This window comes from Triturus cristatus, chromosome 1_2, assembly GCF_964204655.1.
Source record: "Triturus cristatus chromosome 1_2, aTriCri1.1, whole genome shotgun sequence".
Lineage (NCBI taxonomy): Eukaryota > Metazoa > Chordata > Amphibia > Caudata > Salamandridae > Triturus > Triturus cristatus.
In genome coordinates, this window is record NC_140580.1 from 917491336 (window position 1) to 917505812 (window position 14477).

Consider the following 14477-nt stretch of genomic DNA (forward strand, 5'->3'; position numbering starts at 1 on the left):
AGGACAGCCTCCCGCTGCTGGCTTACGTAAAGATTTGCAGAAGCAATGTAGATAAGGACTTTAACAACTTTGCCCAGGAGAAGAGTGAGGACTTCAGGCTAAGCATGGTGCTGCAAAACTGGCCTTAAAAGACCAGCCACGGGAAACCATTAGACCAAATAGCCTCTGAAACCACAACCACCATAGCAAGTCACTGGGAATCATGTTACACTGCCCTTTACAACATTATCCTCTTCCCCGTTTGAAATGTTCTACCTACTCCAAAGCCCATCACTGGTGCTATAAACTGAAGTCACAGTGCAGTGATGGAACAAGCGAGAGCTCAGAGTGATGGATAAACACAGATCGCCATCAGTTACAAACCAGTCGAATAGTCTCCCTACAAGCCATTTGTCCAGGTGAAGGTGCAAAGGAACACGAAGAGGAGAATGAGCCGCCACTATTGACAGAATGTTTATGAACCTCAAAGAAGGGAAGCTCAGACTTAAGAGCATACATCTACTTCTAGTATTGTTTCGTAATTGCTAATTTCAAAAACTGACTATGACCTCTACTCAAATGGGATATGGAAGTAGTCATCTTTTAAATCTATAGGTTCCACCCAGTCTGGATTTGCTTGGCCTCAGACTGGAACGTGGGTTAAGAGTATCCATATGGTAACCCACCACAATAAGGAAAGGTTACCAGTTGAAAGTAGTCTGATATCTGCCTTCTGTTGCATCTTTCTTGCCAAGGTAAGAGTAACATTTCAGGTCTTTCTAAAGGCAGCTCAGCTGTGCTCCGAAGATTATTTTGCCCCAAACTATTTTGGAAGGTATGCAGGAGGGAGTGATTGGTGGTTTAAAGCATAATTCTAACTGAGGCAGAGTGCCCAATAGTAAGCATTAGTTGGTTCCAATAGTACAACAGCCTTTCTCCTACCAAGGGTGTATAATTATCTTGGATATTAACTTCTTCCAAGTGCATGGCAGGAATTCTGATGTGTTCTTCCCCACCTATCCCAAACAATTGCCTCTTTTCCAAGAATGAAAATATGAGAGGAGCAGGATACTTTCCCTTCTTAAGGGCTACCGGAACATTCGGCAGGCTGTACTTGAAGGTCCCCCATAACCAATGGGTTTCTTTGACGTTTTAATAGTTCTGCAGTGGTTATCAAATGAATCCCAAATAGTTCAGAACGGAATGATCCATAACTGAAGCCTCCATTCAAAGTACAAAACATACATTGGATAAAGAGCCAACCTCAATAGACCTGTAAAAATAGACTTAATATGACAGTTTTGCAGGATACAAAAGTTCTTATTTGTGGTCTCATACACTAGAGTCCTTCAGCCTCTAACACGGTACTTTTTCATTTTATAAGCAGTTCTGTCTCACCATCAATTAAGGATGGTTTAAGGACTAACCTTGACATATGAATGTTATCCCTTAAAACCTTGGAAGGATAAGATGGTCCACTGCCCAAAGGATGGATGCCCTGAAAAAGCTGAATCTGTCGTACCAGGAGGACTTACAAACAGGCTGGTAATTGGCAAAACCTAAGCAAACTGAAGGACACTCCTGCATGGGTGGCTGCAAAAGCCTTAAAGTGACAGCCTCATTTGAGAATCTTGACCACCCTGGAAGGTGCAGCAGCAGGAAAACTAGGGATGGTGAACAAGAGTTAAGAGTAGGAAACTAACAGACAGGAAAGGGAAACTAGTTGGTATCAGGAAGGCATACTAGGTGCTTTTTTTCGTTTAAAGACTTGTGTAAATCGTTTTTCAACACTCAATCTGAAACGTTAAGAGTTACAAACACACTGTAAAGGAACATAGATGGTTTTACGTGTTAGCAAGACAAAAGCTCCTACCTGATTAACCAGAGCAGGTGCAATGGTTTTATTGATGTGATCGACCGCTTGTAAGACACCTAGAGAGAACAAGCAGATCAGTCACAACTCTGCACTCACAGGCACAGCAGGCATTGCTAGATGACTACCCATTTCGAAATCTGCACCAAGAACACGCACCCCTGTGGGAGATGCTTGGTCACAGTGGCATCACACAATGTGCATGAGATTAACTAGGAGACCTGGGGATGTGCTCTGTCTAGGAATGCCTGCCTGGGGAGGTTAGTATGTAAAACCCATGCAATGACTGAACAGAACCTGTACAGGTAAATGCACACATTGTTACCTGAGTGCACAAAGCCGGTCCCAAGAACTCGTTAACATATTTCACTGCTCTGGAAACACCTGACAGAAGTAAAATGTGTGAGAAATACAGAAAAGAGGCGGAAAAGCTAGCAGGAGTAAACGGCAATAATAGAAGGCAGCCAAGAGATAATGAGTGATCCCCAAGAAAGAAAATGGCCCAAGTTTAGGGCTGGTGTGATGAGGGACATAATGTTGGAGACAGGCTTACAGAATTGTAAGTAGACAGATTTACTTAAATGTGTGCCTTTTAGCCTTCTGTGCTTGTCTTCAGGCCCTGTACCGAACTCAAACCATTATATACCTCTACACAGGGGCGAGAATGTTTGCACACCAAAGCCAATGTTTGCGATTGGCGCATTTGAGTGACTGCTGAACACAATGAGAATGTTTAATTTGGCCATCCAGTATTATGGCGAATGGTGAAAACGTGTGGCAAAGGTTACTAACAGGCATTCAGAATGCAAGACCCCACAGATCGGGGAGAGCGCCAATGAAACTGTACGGCACCCACTTCAGAGGAGATTTATAAAGAGAGTACGATCCGATGTGTGCATATCTATAGTTATGGTAGATGTTTGTATTAAACCACAAGAGCTGCTCATGGTGAAGGGCCACAATAAGGACGCATTACCTTTCCCCATGTGGGTAGTCTTGTCATTATCACGCAGTTCCAGTGCTTCATAGATTCCGGTGGAGGCCCCGCTGGGAACAGCAGCTCGAAACATGCCTGTAACAAGACAAATCTATATTTTAGCACCACAGAAAACCACCAGCTGGGGTTGAACCGGAAACATTCACGAAGGACAAAAAGGACTGCATTCTGGGTCATAGTTACAACACGTGGAGTACGCAGGGAATGACTCGCTCAGGGTAACACGTGGACATAATGGACAGGATAACTTTGGCAAGCATGAAAAGGGTTGTTCTCCCACTTGGAATTGTGCCTTAGGACTTCATATCCTAGAGGGTTGACAAGTTCTCACAAGATGACGGAGGTATAATTAGTTCAAGTGTATTTTGAGCGAGGGTGGATGGACATTTCACTCAGGGACACATGCGGGTGGGGTGGACATAACGCCGAAGGACTGGCACACCCCTGCAGCACAATATGTTAAGAGTACTGAAAAATCCCCTTTTCCAGAGCACGAGTGAATGGAGTCCCCTTCTACAACATTCTTTACACAGGTTTCTCCAAGACTTGAAGTCAAATGATGTCCTCTTCCGCCCCATGTTTAGCTGGCGGCCAGGGCATCAAGGAAGGATTCCTAAAGGGACACTGCTGTGGATCCCAGTGAAGCCCACCCAATGCCTTTGGTCAGCCCAATGCTTGAACATACCATAACGTATGCTTCGTGGCACCTAAAAGTGCTACTGCAAACAAATTGCTCATTAGATCACCAATTAGTCATGCCCTGTGTGCAGTAGTTGTGTGCCAGGGATTTCTTCCACATTGCTGCACTCTTCCTGCGCCCCGACAGTGACCACAATATAAGCATGTTCAGGGGCCTCATTAGGCAACATCAATGGTTTCCAGCCTCAGGGCCAATTTCCACTGTAGACAACCTTTGTGTCGCTCGGACATGGCACGCTGGGCTGCACACAAACAATGGCAATGCCAGACCTCATCAGCTGTGATCGACAAGCATCTGAAGAATGAACAGGGGGGTGCACATCTCAGTCATCGCTAACAGGATACTGGCACGTCTAATCTATCGGAAGCCTTGGCTGCCAGCCATGTGTGTGCCCTTCAACAGTTGTAGCACAGCAGAAGCTTTCAGTGGGCTGAAGATAATCCACAAAACAAGGGCACAACAAAATGGCTGGCACAGCAAACTAGGGTCGGAAGGCTTCCTACTAACCATTCAGTCTCACACATGATACTTTTTTGATAATCAAGTTTATTAGATTTTGAAGAGAACAAAAAGTACATTGGTAGCAAATCAGACACATTATTTACGCACAGTGCAATCAATAAGGAACGACGGAGACAGACCATTCATGGGATGAATATAAAACCTGCATATAGATAGTCGTATACAGGATGAACACGAACTCAGACCCGCAGTAGGTTGAACCATTCCCCCCAAATTTTGCCAAAGAGTTCGGGGCATCCCCGGGCTTCGAAGAGGGGCCCCTCCTGGGTGCCACACCAATCCACTACCCTCCACCTCCGTATTGTAGGGGATTTAGCCTGGGACCAAAGTGCCGCAATGTCACACTGTGCTACCGCGAATGCCGTTCCCAAGAAGCGCTTATCAGCCCAGAAGCCATCAAGGCCGTCAAACACCCCCAGGAGCAAGCGCAACGGGTCGTGAGGTACCTCCCACCCAAGAGTCCGCGTGAGCTCAAGTTCTACCGCTGCCCAGAATGGTGCGAGGGTGGGACATTGCCACACCATATGATAAAAATCCGCTGAAGTCTGATTGCAGCGCGTGCAGGATTGGGAGGGGGTTTGCAGGTGGGTGTTGTACAGGCGTGCGGGGGTGAGGTATGCCGCGTGGAGATAATAGAGTTGGACTAGACGCAGCTTGGAGGAGGTAGTCAATGTTTTGGGGACCTTAAAGGCAGTCCCTCCAATCCGCGTCCTCCAAGGGACCCAGCCACCCCTCCCAGCGGACATGAAGGTCTGGGGCCGCGGAGCCATTGTTCACGAGGTAGCGATAGATCCGCGACACCCCCCCTCTACCCAGGTTCCCCATCATCACTTGGGCCTCCCTCACACAGGATACTTACAAGTATCCCAACAAGGATATCAGCTCGTCCACATTTGCGCCATTCGTCACGAGACCCCACTTAAACATGGAATGTAAAAGGTTTGACCAATAAGAAATTCACTACATTGCTCATTTTCCTTCTAGCAGCCAGCACATGTGCAACTCAAGTTACCTACAGTATTCAAATCCAGTGGTGCATACAGCTGGGGCCGAGTAGGCACCTGGAAGCTATGTTCAAGATAATGATAAAAAAACTGTTACAAGGGATATATGAAGTGTGGGGGTTACATTACATTGTTTTGTGCAGCGTGGCACATGCCATTTACCTGGCAGCACTGCTGGTATCAAGGCAGATCACTAAAGAAAATCGGATGCTTAAATGATTGTATATATAACTGCCATTTGAATTTCTTGTGTGCGCTTAAGGCTGTAGTACTATACATTCAAATCTTTACACTGAACTGGGGAGGTTGGGTGAATATCAACCCCCCCTCACCCCCCCCCACACACTCCCGCTGAGAGCACTGTAGCTTGTTACCTGATCAGATTAGCTATTGTGTTGCAGTCTAGTCAGCGATAAGGTTCTATCAGCCACCCACCTTTGAATTTCCTGTATTTTATGTGCTTAGCTTAGTGGATTACTGCTTTGTCACTGAGGCCCTTTTGTTACTGTGCAGTTCACAAGTTCCAATCTAGCACAGTGAGCTATGAAGTGTCAAATAGATGCATTCAAACTACATGGTACAGGTTAGGAAGTTTGTCCCCAATGAGTGTCATACTACTGCCAAAAAAAAAAAAAAAAAAAAGGGCTTATTTGGGTAGAAATAAATGAGTAACGCCAACCTTAACCACCATTATCTTCTGAATACTGAGTTTGTGCTTCTCCAGATCAAGCACTCTTAAACAAATGCCGACCAGTATGGTTGACATTGAAATCCTACACGTTGTCCCCTTTGTCTTGCGTAACATTTTCTATGCACTGCTTTACACAAGTATTGTCTGTGTGTAGTAAAGTGCTGACACCCTACACTGGTATGAGGCGCGCTAAAAAACCCAAATTAAATACATGAGAGGGGGGCTATGGAGAGATGCAGGGCACTGGTGGAAGGCAATAGATCAAATCATTGAAAGGCTGCAAAAAAAATTGTTGCATCCTGGCACACTTCAAGGTCATTATTGACTATGCTGTAAAAGCTAATACAATTACCCCTGCCCCATCCTTGTAGAGGGGTCAGGCTCACTGCACACCGTACGGGGGCTGGTCTGACCGTTTGCCTGGGCTGCTTTGGGTTTCCAGTCCGGCCCTGGATATAAGGTCTTTAGAAATTGACATTTAAGGGATGCAATAAGGACCCCAATATTGACAAGTCCCAGTCGTGGAAAGAGTGGCAGCTGTTCAGATCAGAAGACTGTCTTAACTGGCTGGAGCAGCCAACATCGGCGCAATATGAAACTTGCGAAAATTATACAGTACCGCAACACATGTTGAAGCTTCACATTTATAACATTCTTAACTAGCGTTTACCTCCGTTTCTTAAGGGGTACTTGTAGGTAAAGCAGTGGCTGAGGAAATATTTTCCATAACTAAAAGTGCCAAGTAATCCAAGACGAAGCAGAAAACAGAAGGCTTTAACATGAGCTACTAGGGTATAATACTCGATCATTACATTGGGTAATTGTTTTAAAATGCAACTGTTTATCTCATGCGCAGTAGAGATTACTTACCAGAATTTAAACTTGGCAATGAAGTTACCAAACTCATACAATTCTCACGCCCCCCTCCCCCCCGCCCCAAAGTTTTATATAGCACAAACTTCACCCAAAGGTCAGGTATCAGAGTGCTTTACATGAGCAGCAGTTGCAGTTCACATTCATTTTTGGTAGGCATGGGGAGATTAAGTGATTTGCTCAGAATCACAGGATGTTGAGCATCCATGCCGAAACTAACCCAGCGTCTAGTACAGCTGCTATAGCCGTAAGGCTACATCCTCTCCCCCAGTTGATGCCAACACCATATCAAGCAGCTTAAAATTGCTATGTTAAGGTGTATAGGTCTTTATACTACCCTACGTTTGCCCCACAGCACAGAGCAGTGTTGGATTGGCGTCACAATTCGGCCCAGGCAGCCCAAAAAACAAAACGTGGCCCAAATTCGCAGATAGGAACTTTTAATTTGGATAATGGAGCTATATGATGACTAACATTTGTGGTAATAAATGGAATTTGAAGCTTATAGGGCCAGTAATTAAATAGGAAATTAACATTCCAATGAGAAAAAATATACTTTAGAAGCACAGAATTATCAATAATACTAGCAACACCCTTGTGTTTTTTTATCCATATGTTTGCATCGGAGGTTTTGATTAATGTTTACAGGTAAACATAATATTGCACAGACAAACTGCATTTTACACTCCACATGGTTTATGAAATTCATTTTATTTTTGTCCAGAAAAAGAGGCCCTCCAATGTTCAGAGACTGTTGACAGCTGCATCAGTTTTTTTGTTTTACTTGTGGCTATAATGAGAGTTTTGAGAATGGGAATGCCGCCAGTGTGTTAATGCAAAAAAAACAAAAAAAAAAAACAAAGTGCTTTCCTTACATGCAGTGTTATATAGTATGAACTATGCCCAGAGGCATAGGAGCGCTTTATGCGAGCAACATGATAGAATTTCAGAGGGTCATTTTTTTGATGGTTCAGGCAGATTGAGTGATTTGCCTATAATCACAGGATGTTGAACATACGCTGGGACTTGAGCCTGGTTTCCCAGTTTCAACCTCAACTAAGGCCTAAACCTGTCCCTGATGACTATAGCAGTTATCTGACAAAGGAGATGGAGGAGGACAAAAATAAACTGAGGTGCTCCCTCACTGGCCCTCACCAACCCCCCCCCCCATCACCATCTAATGCTCCAGGTCCCTAAAAAGTCGGTGCTAATGGCTTCCCATCAGCAGCACCTTACAGACCGTCAAACCTGGACGGAAGCAGGCACACCTCATGCTGTGACAGTCAGAGAGCAGTCCATTGTCATTCTGCCTGACATTAGCCCGCTGGCCTGACTTCACGTGCATGGGTCATGTTTGTGAAGGCTATAACAGCATTTCACGCCACCAGGGGTGGAGTCTTTAATGGAGAAAAACAGCCCAACAACTGGCCCGAGCAAGAGGCCCATCGGCCGATTGCCCGCCATGCCGATCCGAGGCTGGCACGGTCACCTGAGAGAGGAATGGTGGTGATGGGATGAAGTGAGGAAGGGAAAGCTTGGGTGCTACTCATTTCCGTATCAACAGGAGAGTCTACAATGGAGACACCCTGCCTAGGTACTCAAGGGTTTGTCGCAATGCTAGCCTTGAGTAGTCTGGACTGGAAGCCCATAGGACCTCCTCTTAGGTTCCTCTGATGAGGGTCTGATGTATACAGCTTCAGATCATCACTCAACCTCCTCCTTTGACCAATGTACTGTACTCTGCTAAAAAAAAAAAAGTGTGGAGACATGGGTACCCACTGCTATCACTGGCTTGTCCTTTGTTCCCCCTGGCACTGCTTTTGTAGACTGGTAGCGAGGCTAGTGAAGGAAGCGGCTAGAGTTCCCACTCCTAGTCACGGTCTTAAATGCGATGCAGAAAAGCACAGGCTGTTGGAGGGCAGGGGTTGGGAAAGGGTGCAAACCCTGGGATGTCAGAGGCCATATGAGTGCGATGTCACTTGTCCAACAGGTTACATTTTGGATAATGGACAAGTTCCTGCAATACTGTTTTTTCTCAAATTGGGCCACGCTTTACGTTTTCCCACATTACTTGCGATAAGTCCTTAAAGCCCAGCTGTATTAGGGTGAAACAGTGTAAATGGGTAGAGATGGGTGTGTGTAAGGGGCATTTTGGGAAGTGCCATGTAGTGAGTTGAAGATGGCATGATCTGATAAGTAGGATTTTTTAAATATAACTATACCCCTCACAGGAGAGCTGGAGATTATCTCATCTTCGGATATAGAATGGTTGCAAGAAATGCAACGAATATTTTAATCTGGAAAACTGACAGTGAATGGCTGGTGCACAAACTAAAAGCTTGCCTCCAAAAACACCATAGCAATTCTCCATTAACTTCCTCACTGTCCCCCCTCTACCCCCAGACATTTTCACATATGATGGCAGAGCACCAAGAAGAGCACACTCGAGACTCACCTTTAGCAGTGCTCAGGTCAACCTCTACCGTGGGATTACCACGGGAGTCATAGATTTGACGGGCATGGACTTTGAGGATCGACATGTTGAATTACTGTCGAAAGAAAAAGTGCAAGTTTATTTCCAACATAACATTGCTCATCATCTAAACACAGACAGCGAGTTTGAAGCCTTGGCCTTCAGTTGGCCATGGCTACCCAGCATGAACCATATTTTTTGTTAATGGCACCTATCACCACAAATTAGACATTTAAGCATGTGAAATCAAGCAAAAGTAAATGTATTACATATTCATTGTTACTAGCTCACAATGCAAAACTTGAGTTAAAAATGTTTAGACTGCAACTGAGATGTTTGTTGGACACTGCTTATTCAAGACTAAACTTAAATTCTAATTTGTTTTTCAATAACGTAATGAGCGCCAAGTCGGGTACATATCCAATTTTTGCTTGTGGATATCAACGCTCCAGCTCACTTCTTGCATCTTGATTACTTATACCTTTTCGGCAGAATTAGCACAGATAAGGTAAACTATTGCTTACTTCTCTGCTCCACGCTAAAATTTAGTAATTCACAACATATTCGGACCGCCATTGACAGTTTTTATGTCACTCATTCAATGGTGTCCAAAACCTTCCACCTGTATCTGGAAGAATTTGACCAATCATTCTTTACAAAAAACAGCTCAAAATTGCTGGTGTGTTTACCCAGCATCTACTAGGTTACTGGAAGATAACGGGCAATCAGAGAAAGGCAACAGAGCCCAGTCAAATCCAACCACATGAGGGTGAAATTGCTACAGCAGTTTTAATCTAGTGAGAATGCGGGTTCCCGTTTGTAGCCCAGTTATGCTGCACGCCATACAAGACCCAACACACCACAAGCATTCCTGACAGACTTCTACTCTCATCCAGAGTTCTGCTGCATACACCCGTTTGCTTAGTTACGCATGCATGCCTTCGCTGGCCCATGAGGTCCATGCTGGAATTATTTTTCATTTGAGTGGTTGTGCGATTCGCAAGCACCAGCTGAAGTTAAATGAATAAATGCAAAATATATATTACAAAGCTTTCAGTTTTGTAAATAATTGCACTGATTAATAAAAATAAATTGGGGCGAGGGACAGAGCCAATATATTTACCATGATACATTTTCCTGGAATATGTAGTCGTCCCCCCCCCCCCCCCAATCATTCACAGACATCCAACATTCCATCCATCCAACATTCCACGCCACACTCATTCTGGCTGAGCAGCAGATAAACGTAAGTTACAACAGTGGACTACAGCAAAATGCATCATTGGCTCGAGAAGAGTTGTGATTCACAGGGGGGGGCTTAACGCTCAGCATAAGTCCACAAAATGCAGGTTTCGAGACGCTAAATTGTTAAACTTCATGGCAGATATGCAATGCTTCTGTGCAGTCACTCGCTCGTTAGCTTTCAATATACTGGAAAAAAGTAACATCCTCCTAGGCGCTATGTCTGCCGTGGGTTCCCAGTGGCAGAGGCGTGCAGCAGGAGCGGCCGGCTCTGGGTGTAGCAGAAGGCCATGATCGCTACCTAGCATGCCCTATGAGATCGCTGCTCGCCATGTCCTTGGCGAGTGACCTACCCAGCAGTGCTTCCTTCCGCGCTGATGAAACACGCACTGCACGGAGCTGCTGTTGCCAGGCAACGCTAAAACCACTCCTATTTTCGCTTCATGGTTTTTAACCCTCAAGGGGTTTTTTTCTCTGCAAGTTACAGCAGAAATCGGCATCAGCATACCGGAAGGAGGAAGAGGCTGACTCAGGAGGGCAGGTAGGCCACTGCAACCGTTTCACATGAGTACCTCTCCATCAGTGACATCGCACAAACTCGGGTTTACAGCAACCTAAACAAGCATGGGCCTAAACGCGGCCGGGCCTTCTCAGAATACGGAAGTCCTCTGTCAAAGCACATATCGGAGCGAAGCGCTACTGTGAAATCTGGTATGATTGGTTGCCATGACCCTCCAACCAACCTCTTCCACCCAAGGCCCAAGTACGTCACATGCCTCAACGTTGTCCAGTGCTGCTCCGCAGCAGCAACTCAACCAGAGCCCATTCCTAGCACAAGGGAAGGCTCAGAGCAACCCTCGAACGAATGACCAAGAGGGAGGCTGCCAACATCAATTAAGTCTGGATACTGCAGAACAAAATGTATCCTTTATTTCTGTTATACAGACGCCGAGGAACCATTCATAAAGGGGTCTAAAGTGTGCTTCAAGACTGCCCCATTTCAAACGTCTTAGTGAGCCGCCATATATTGGTGTATGACAGTTCACCGTGTCACGCATTTCTAACTTTTATTGTTTCTCATATTAAAGGTTACTTTAAACACATATACGTGAACCACTAATAGTGCCACACATTCCTCTTACTGTTCCCCGCCAGTGTCTTCTGGTTCTACAGTCGCCATTTTCTGGCTAGTACGATAACAAAAATACCCAGTACACAGACAAGCGGGTTTCATCAATAGGCTATACGCCCCTTGGGCAGGTTGATGTGTGTGGCATGATCGATTCATTTCAAGGACATCTCTAGCTGCATTGCAGTTACACGGGCATGCCATCCTCTCCATCAGCCATCTGGGACTCGCTCAGTTTGTAACGGTGACTCAGTTTCCTGGAATAGTGAATACAACTTGACTAACCTCCTCCGTGACGCAAAACGACTCAAGAATACCACAAACTAGGGTAGCGAGCAGTCGACATACAGGAACCAAGACTTCAAAGACCCTGTCACAGAAAAGCTCCCCATTCAGCAATCAGAAGCGCTGGGACAAAATGTCACAGTTATGCTTTAAGTGCGTGTATTCAGCAAAGAACATAATGAACATAATTAGAAGCGATAAGTTAACATGTTCGCCAGGGTACTCCCACCTCAGAAAGGGGTTTTTCTGTTATAATTTTATAAAAAGAAACCATTTGAATTGATGCAGATAATCAAATTATAATAACGATCCGGCATTGCACATCCATATTACTGCTTAACTGTATACATTATCGAACATGCAAACAAGTACTTTGACTACTTTCCCTCCCATTACCCCACCCTACAGCGCGTAGAGGCGGTAACGGGTTTGCACTAGGCGCTTTGCAAGCAAGCCAACACGCACTGGAGTTCACTACAGCTGTACTTCGGACCTTGCTCTTTCGAGCAGGACTTTCCATCTGAGACAGCCCGATTGGAGCACCACAGCCCGCCCAGAGCACAAGCTGCCCGCTGCAGACTCAAGTTGCCCGCTTTGACGGCTGTATTGCCCATTTGTGGGAAGCACTGCTGCTTCATGCAGACTAAATTAAGCAGCCGTCCTCGGCGGTCCCTGCACAGCTAGAAACCCAAACCCTGCAATGCAGAGCGAGGGAGGGCACTTCAGCGACAGGGAGTCCGAGAGGGCCCGCAGACACCAGCTGTTCCCAGGAGATTGGGATATCCCCTCCATAGCTTTTAAGCTAACGGGGATTGTTCCTGAGTCCAGTGGGGATAAACGCTTGATTCCTACTCTAATAATGATCCGTGGAAGGGACGACCATATAAAAACCGACATCGGGCCCGTCAAACTCAACTAGCGACACCTCCCATAAATATGCACAATTCAGGCCCGGCCACCTAATATCAGCCAGTCCCTTCTCCACATAGATTGTAGTTTCCGCTTGGATTGCTTTAAGGGAAGCTATCGTCTCCTCGTTGGATCGGGTCCAAGTCACCTAAAACATGGCCGCAGGTTACCTCAAACACTGAATGCCAGGCTCTCCGCACAGGGGGAAAGCCACCTCAGACCTAGAATGCCAGGCTTTTTGCACAGAGCGCTGATCACCCCAAACATAGAATACTGTGATCTTCGCTGAGGAGGCAGTTCACCTCAAGCGTAGAATGCCAGGGTAATTATTCAAAATGCAAATGTTTGCCACATTTGGCATAAGACAGCATTGTTCGTCACCGTCACTTTTCGTTACCACGGTCCGTACTGTGTCTCACACCGTACAAGGTCATTGCACCAATATACTTCCCTGAAATTTGCGACATCCTCTTACCTTCACGCCTCATTTCCTAGCGCCTGTCAGGTTTCGGGTCTCCGATTCCTATCAGGATTCATCAGCGCCTTCTAGAGAATGTGAGCAAAGTGTGTACGGCCCCCAAGTTTTCATGGACTTCAGATGGGCAGTAGTGCCCCCCCTCCCCCGAGTAACCTGCAGAGAGGTCAACTACCATCCTCAACAGGGTAATTTTCGGGGCCACCTGTCGCGTCACTTCGCTTATGCCCAAGCCTTCTCAATCCCAAAGCACTTTTGAACCGTAGTGGGCACGACAGTCCCATGAACACCCTAATAAGCAGGCAAGATACCAACAAGCCGCTCTTTCTTGCTCGTACCTCAACTCATGCGCCCCGCTTATAGCCCGCACAATTGCCTAGTATCCCCCACTTGCAGACAGCCCGCTCTCCAACCCCCCCACCCTCGTAGAAGCTCTCGATCCCCACCTGCCCTTGCAGGTTCCATGTCTCCAGCCTCATTCATATCATTTTCCAGTACCGCCAACAGGACCATACAAGACGTACCTACAAGTCTCACGCCCCACCCAGCTCATGTCACGCCTACTCTTTCCCTTCTACAGCGTCTGTCCTATGCCCTCACAACCTCCGTCAGTTCCCTTACCGCCCGTTAAGGGGCGAAGGTATTTCACCCCCCCCCCCCCCCAATTGGGGAAACAGATGTGCTGAGACCCCCTATCTTCAGGTCGATTGCCCCTCTCGGAAGGTCTTTAATGCGGCGCTCCTTCACCACCCCCCCCCCCCCAAACACTCACTACCAATTGTCTCATAACCTCTCCAGTCGATCACTGAGCAATGGCTCTAGGCGTCTGACAATTCCGTGTGCTTACTGGAGGGAGAGGGAAAGAACTGCCTGCTAGTGCTCACCTAGCGTCTGTGGCAGTTGGCTGGGCTTCAAGCGGCTGCTGAGGATGACTAGGAGGCTCTTGCTGTAGACTCAGTGGGGAAGAGGCGAGCGCTCGCGCCGCTATTTATCACCTAGCCAGGGCAGAATTGACAGACAGGCTCCACCTCCTATCTGCAGTTTTCTGCACGCCCAAAGCAGAACTAGGACAGCCTACAGATCCCCTATCATTGGATGAGAAGTTCTGCCTACACGCTCCTCTCGTGATGGGGCTGAGGGGAGGAGTGTGGGCTGTCCCCAGCGTTCAGCAATGACCAATCGTAGTCAGGTGAAATGTCGCTTCTTCTGGGACAGATCCTAGAAATCGGAGAGAAAAATGCCTGGCTTTAAGATGGTCTCTTTCCGGAAACCTTGACAGGCCCAGAGACGGACATGCGCAGCTAGGATATACTGTTGCCGCTGTT

General features: G+C 46.5%; 1 protein-coding gene across 4 annotated transcripts in view; it reads right to left on the reverse strand.

Annotated features, from left to right (window-relative positions):
* Positions 1–14115, reverse strand: part of ENO1 (enolase 1) — a 44875-nt gene extending 30760 nt beyond the window's left edge. The window contains exons 1-4 of one of the 4 annotated variants that reach the window (XM_085609726.1): positions 14037–14115; positions 9095–9188; positions 2829–2924; positions 1853–1911 (exon numbers count right to left, since the gene is read on the reverse strand). In XM_085609726.1, coding sequence (XP_085465852.1) covers positions 1853–1911; positions 2829–2924; positions 9095–9179 — 240 coding nt within the window. In that variant the 5' untranslated portion in view covers positions 9180–9188; positions 14037–14115. Of the gene's footprint in view, positions 1–1852; positions 1912–2177; positions 2237–2828; positions 2925–9094; positions 9189–13999 lie in introns of all 4 variants that reach the window. The other 3 variants (XM_085609729.1, XM_085609727.1, XM_085609730.1) reach the window with 3 other exon arrangements.
* Between the last annotated feature and the right edge of the window lie 362 nt (positions 14116–14477).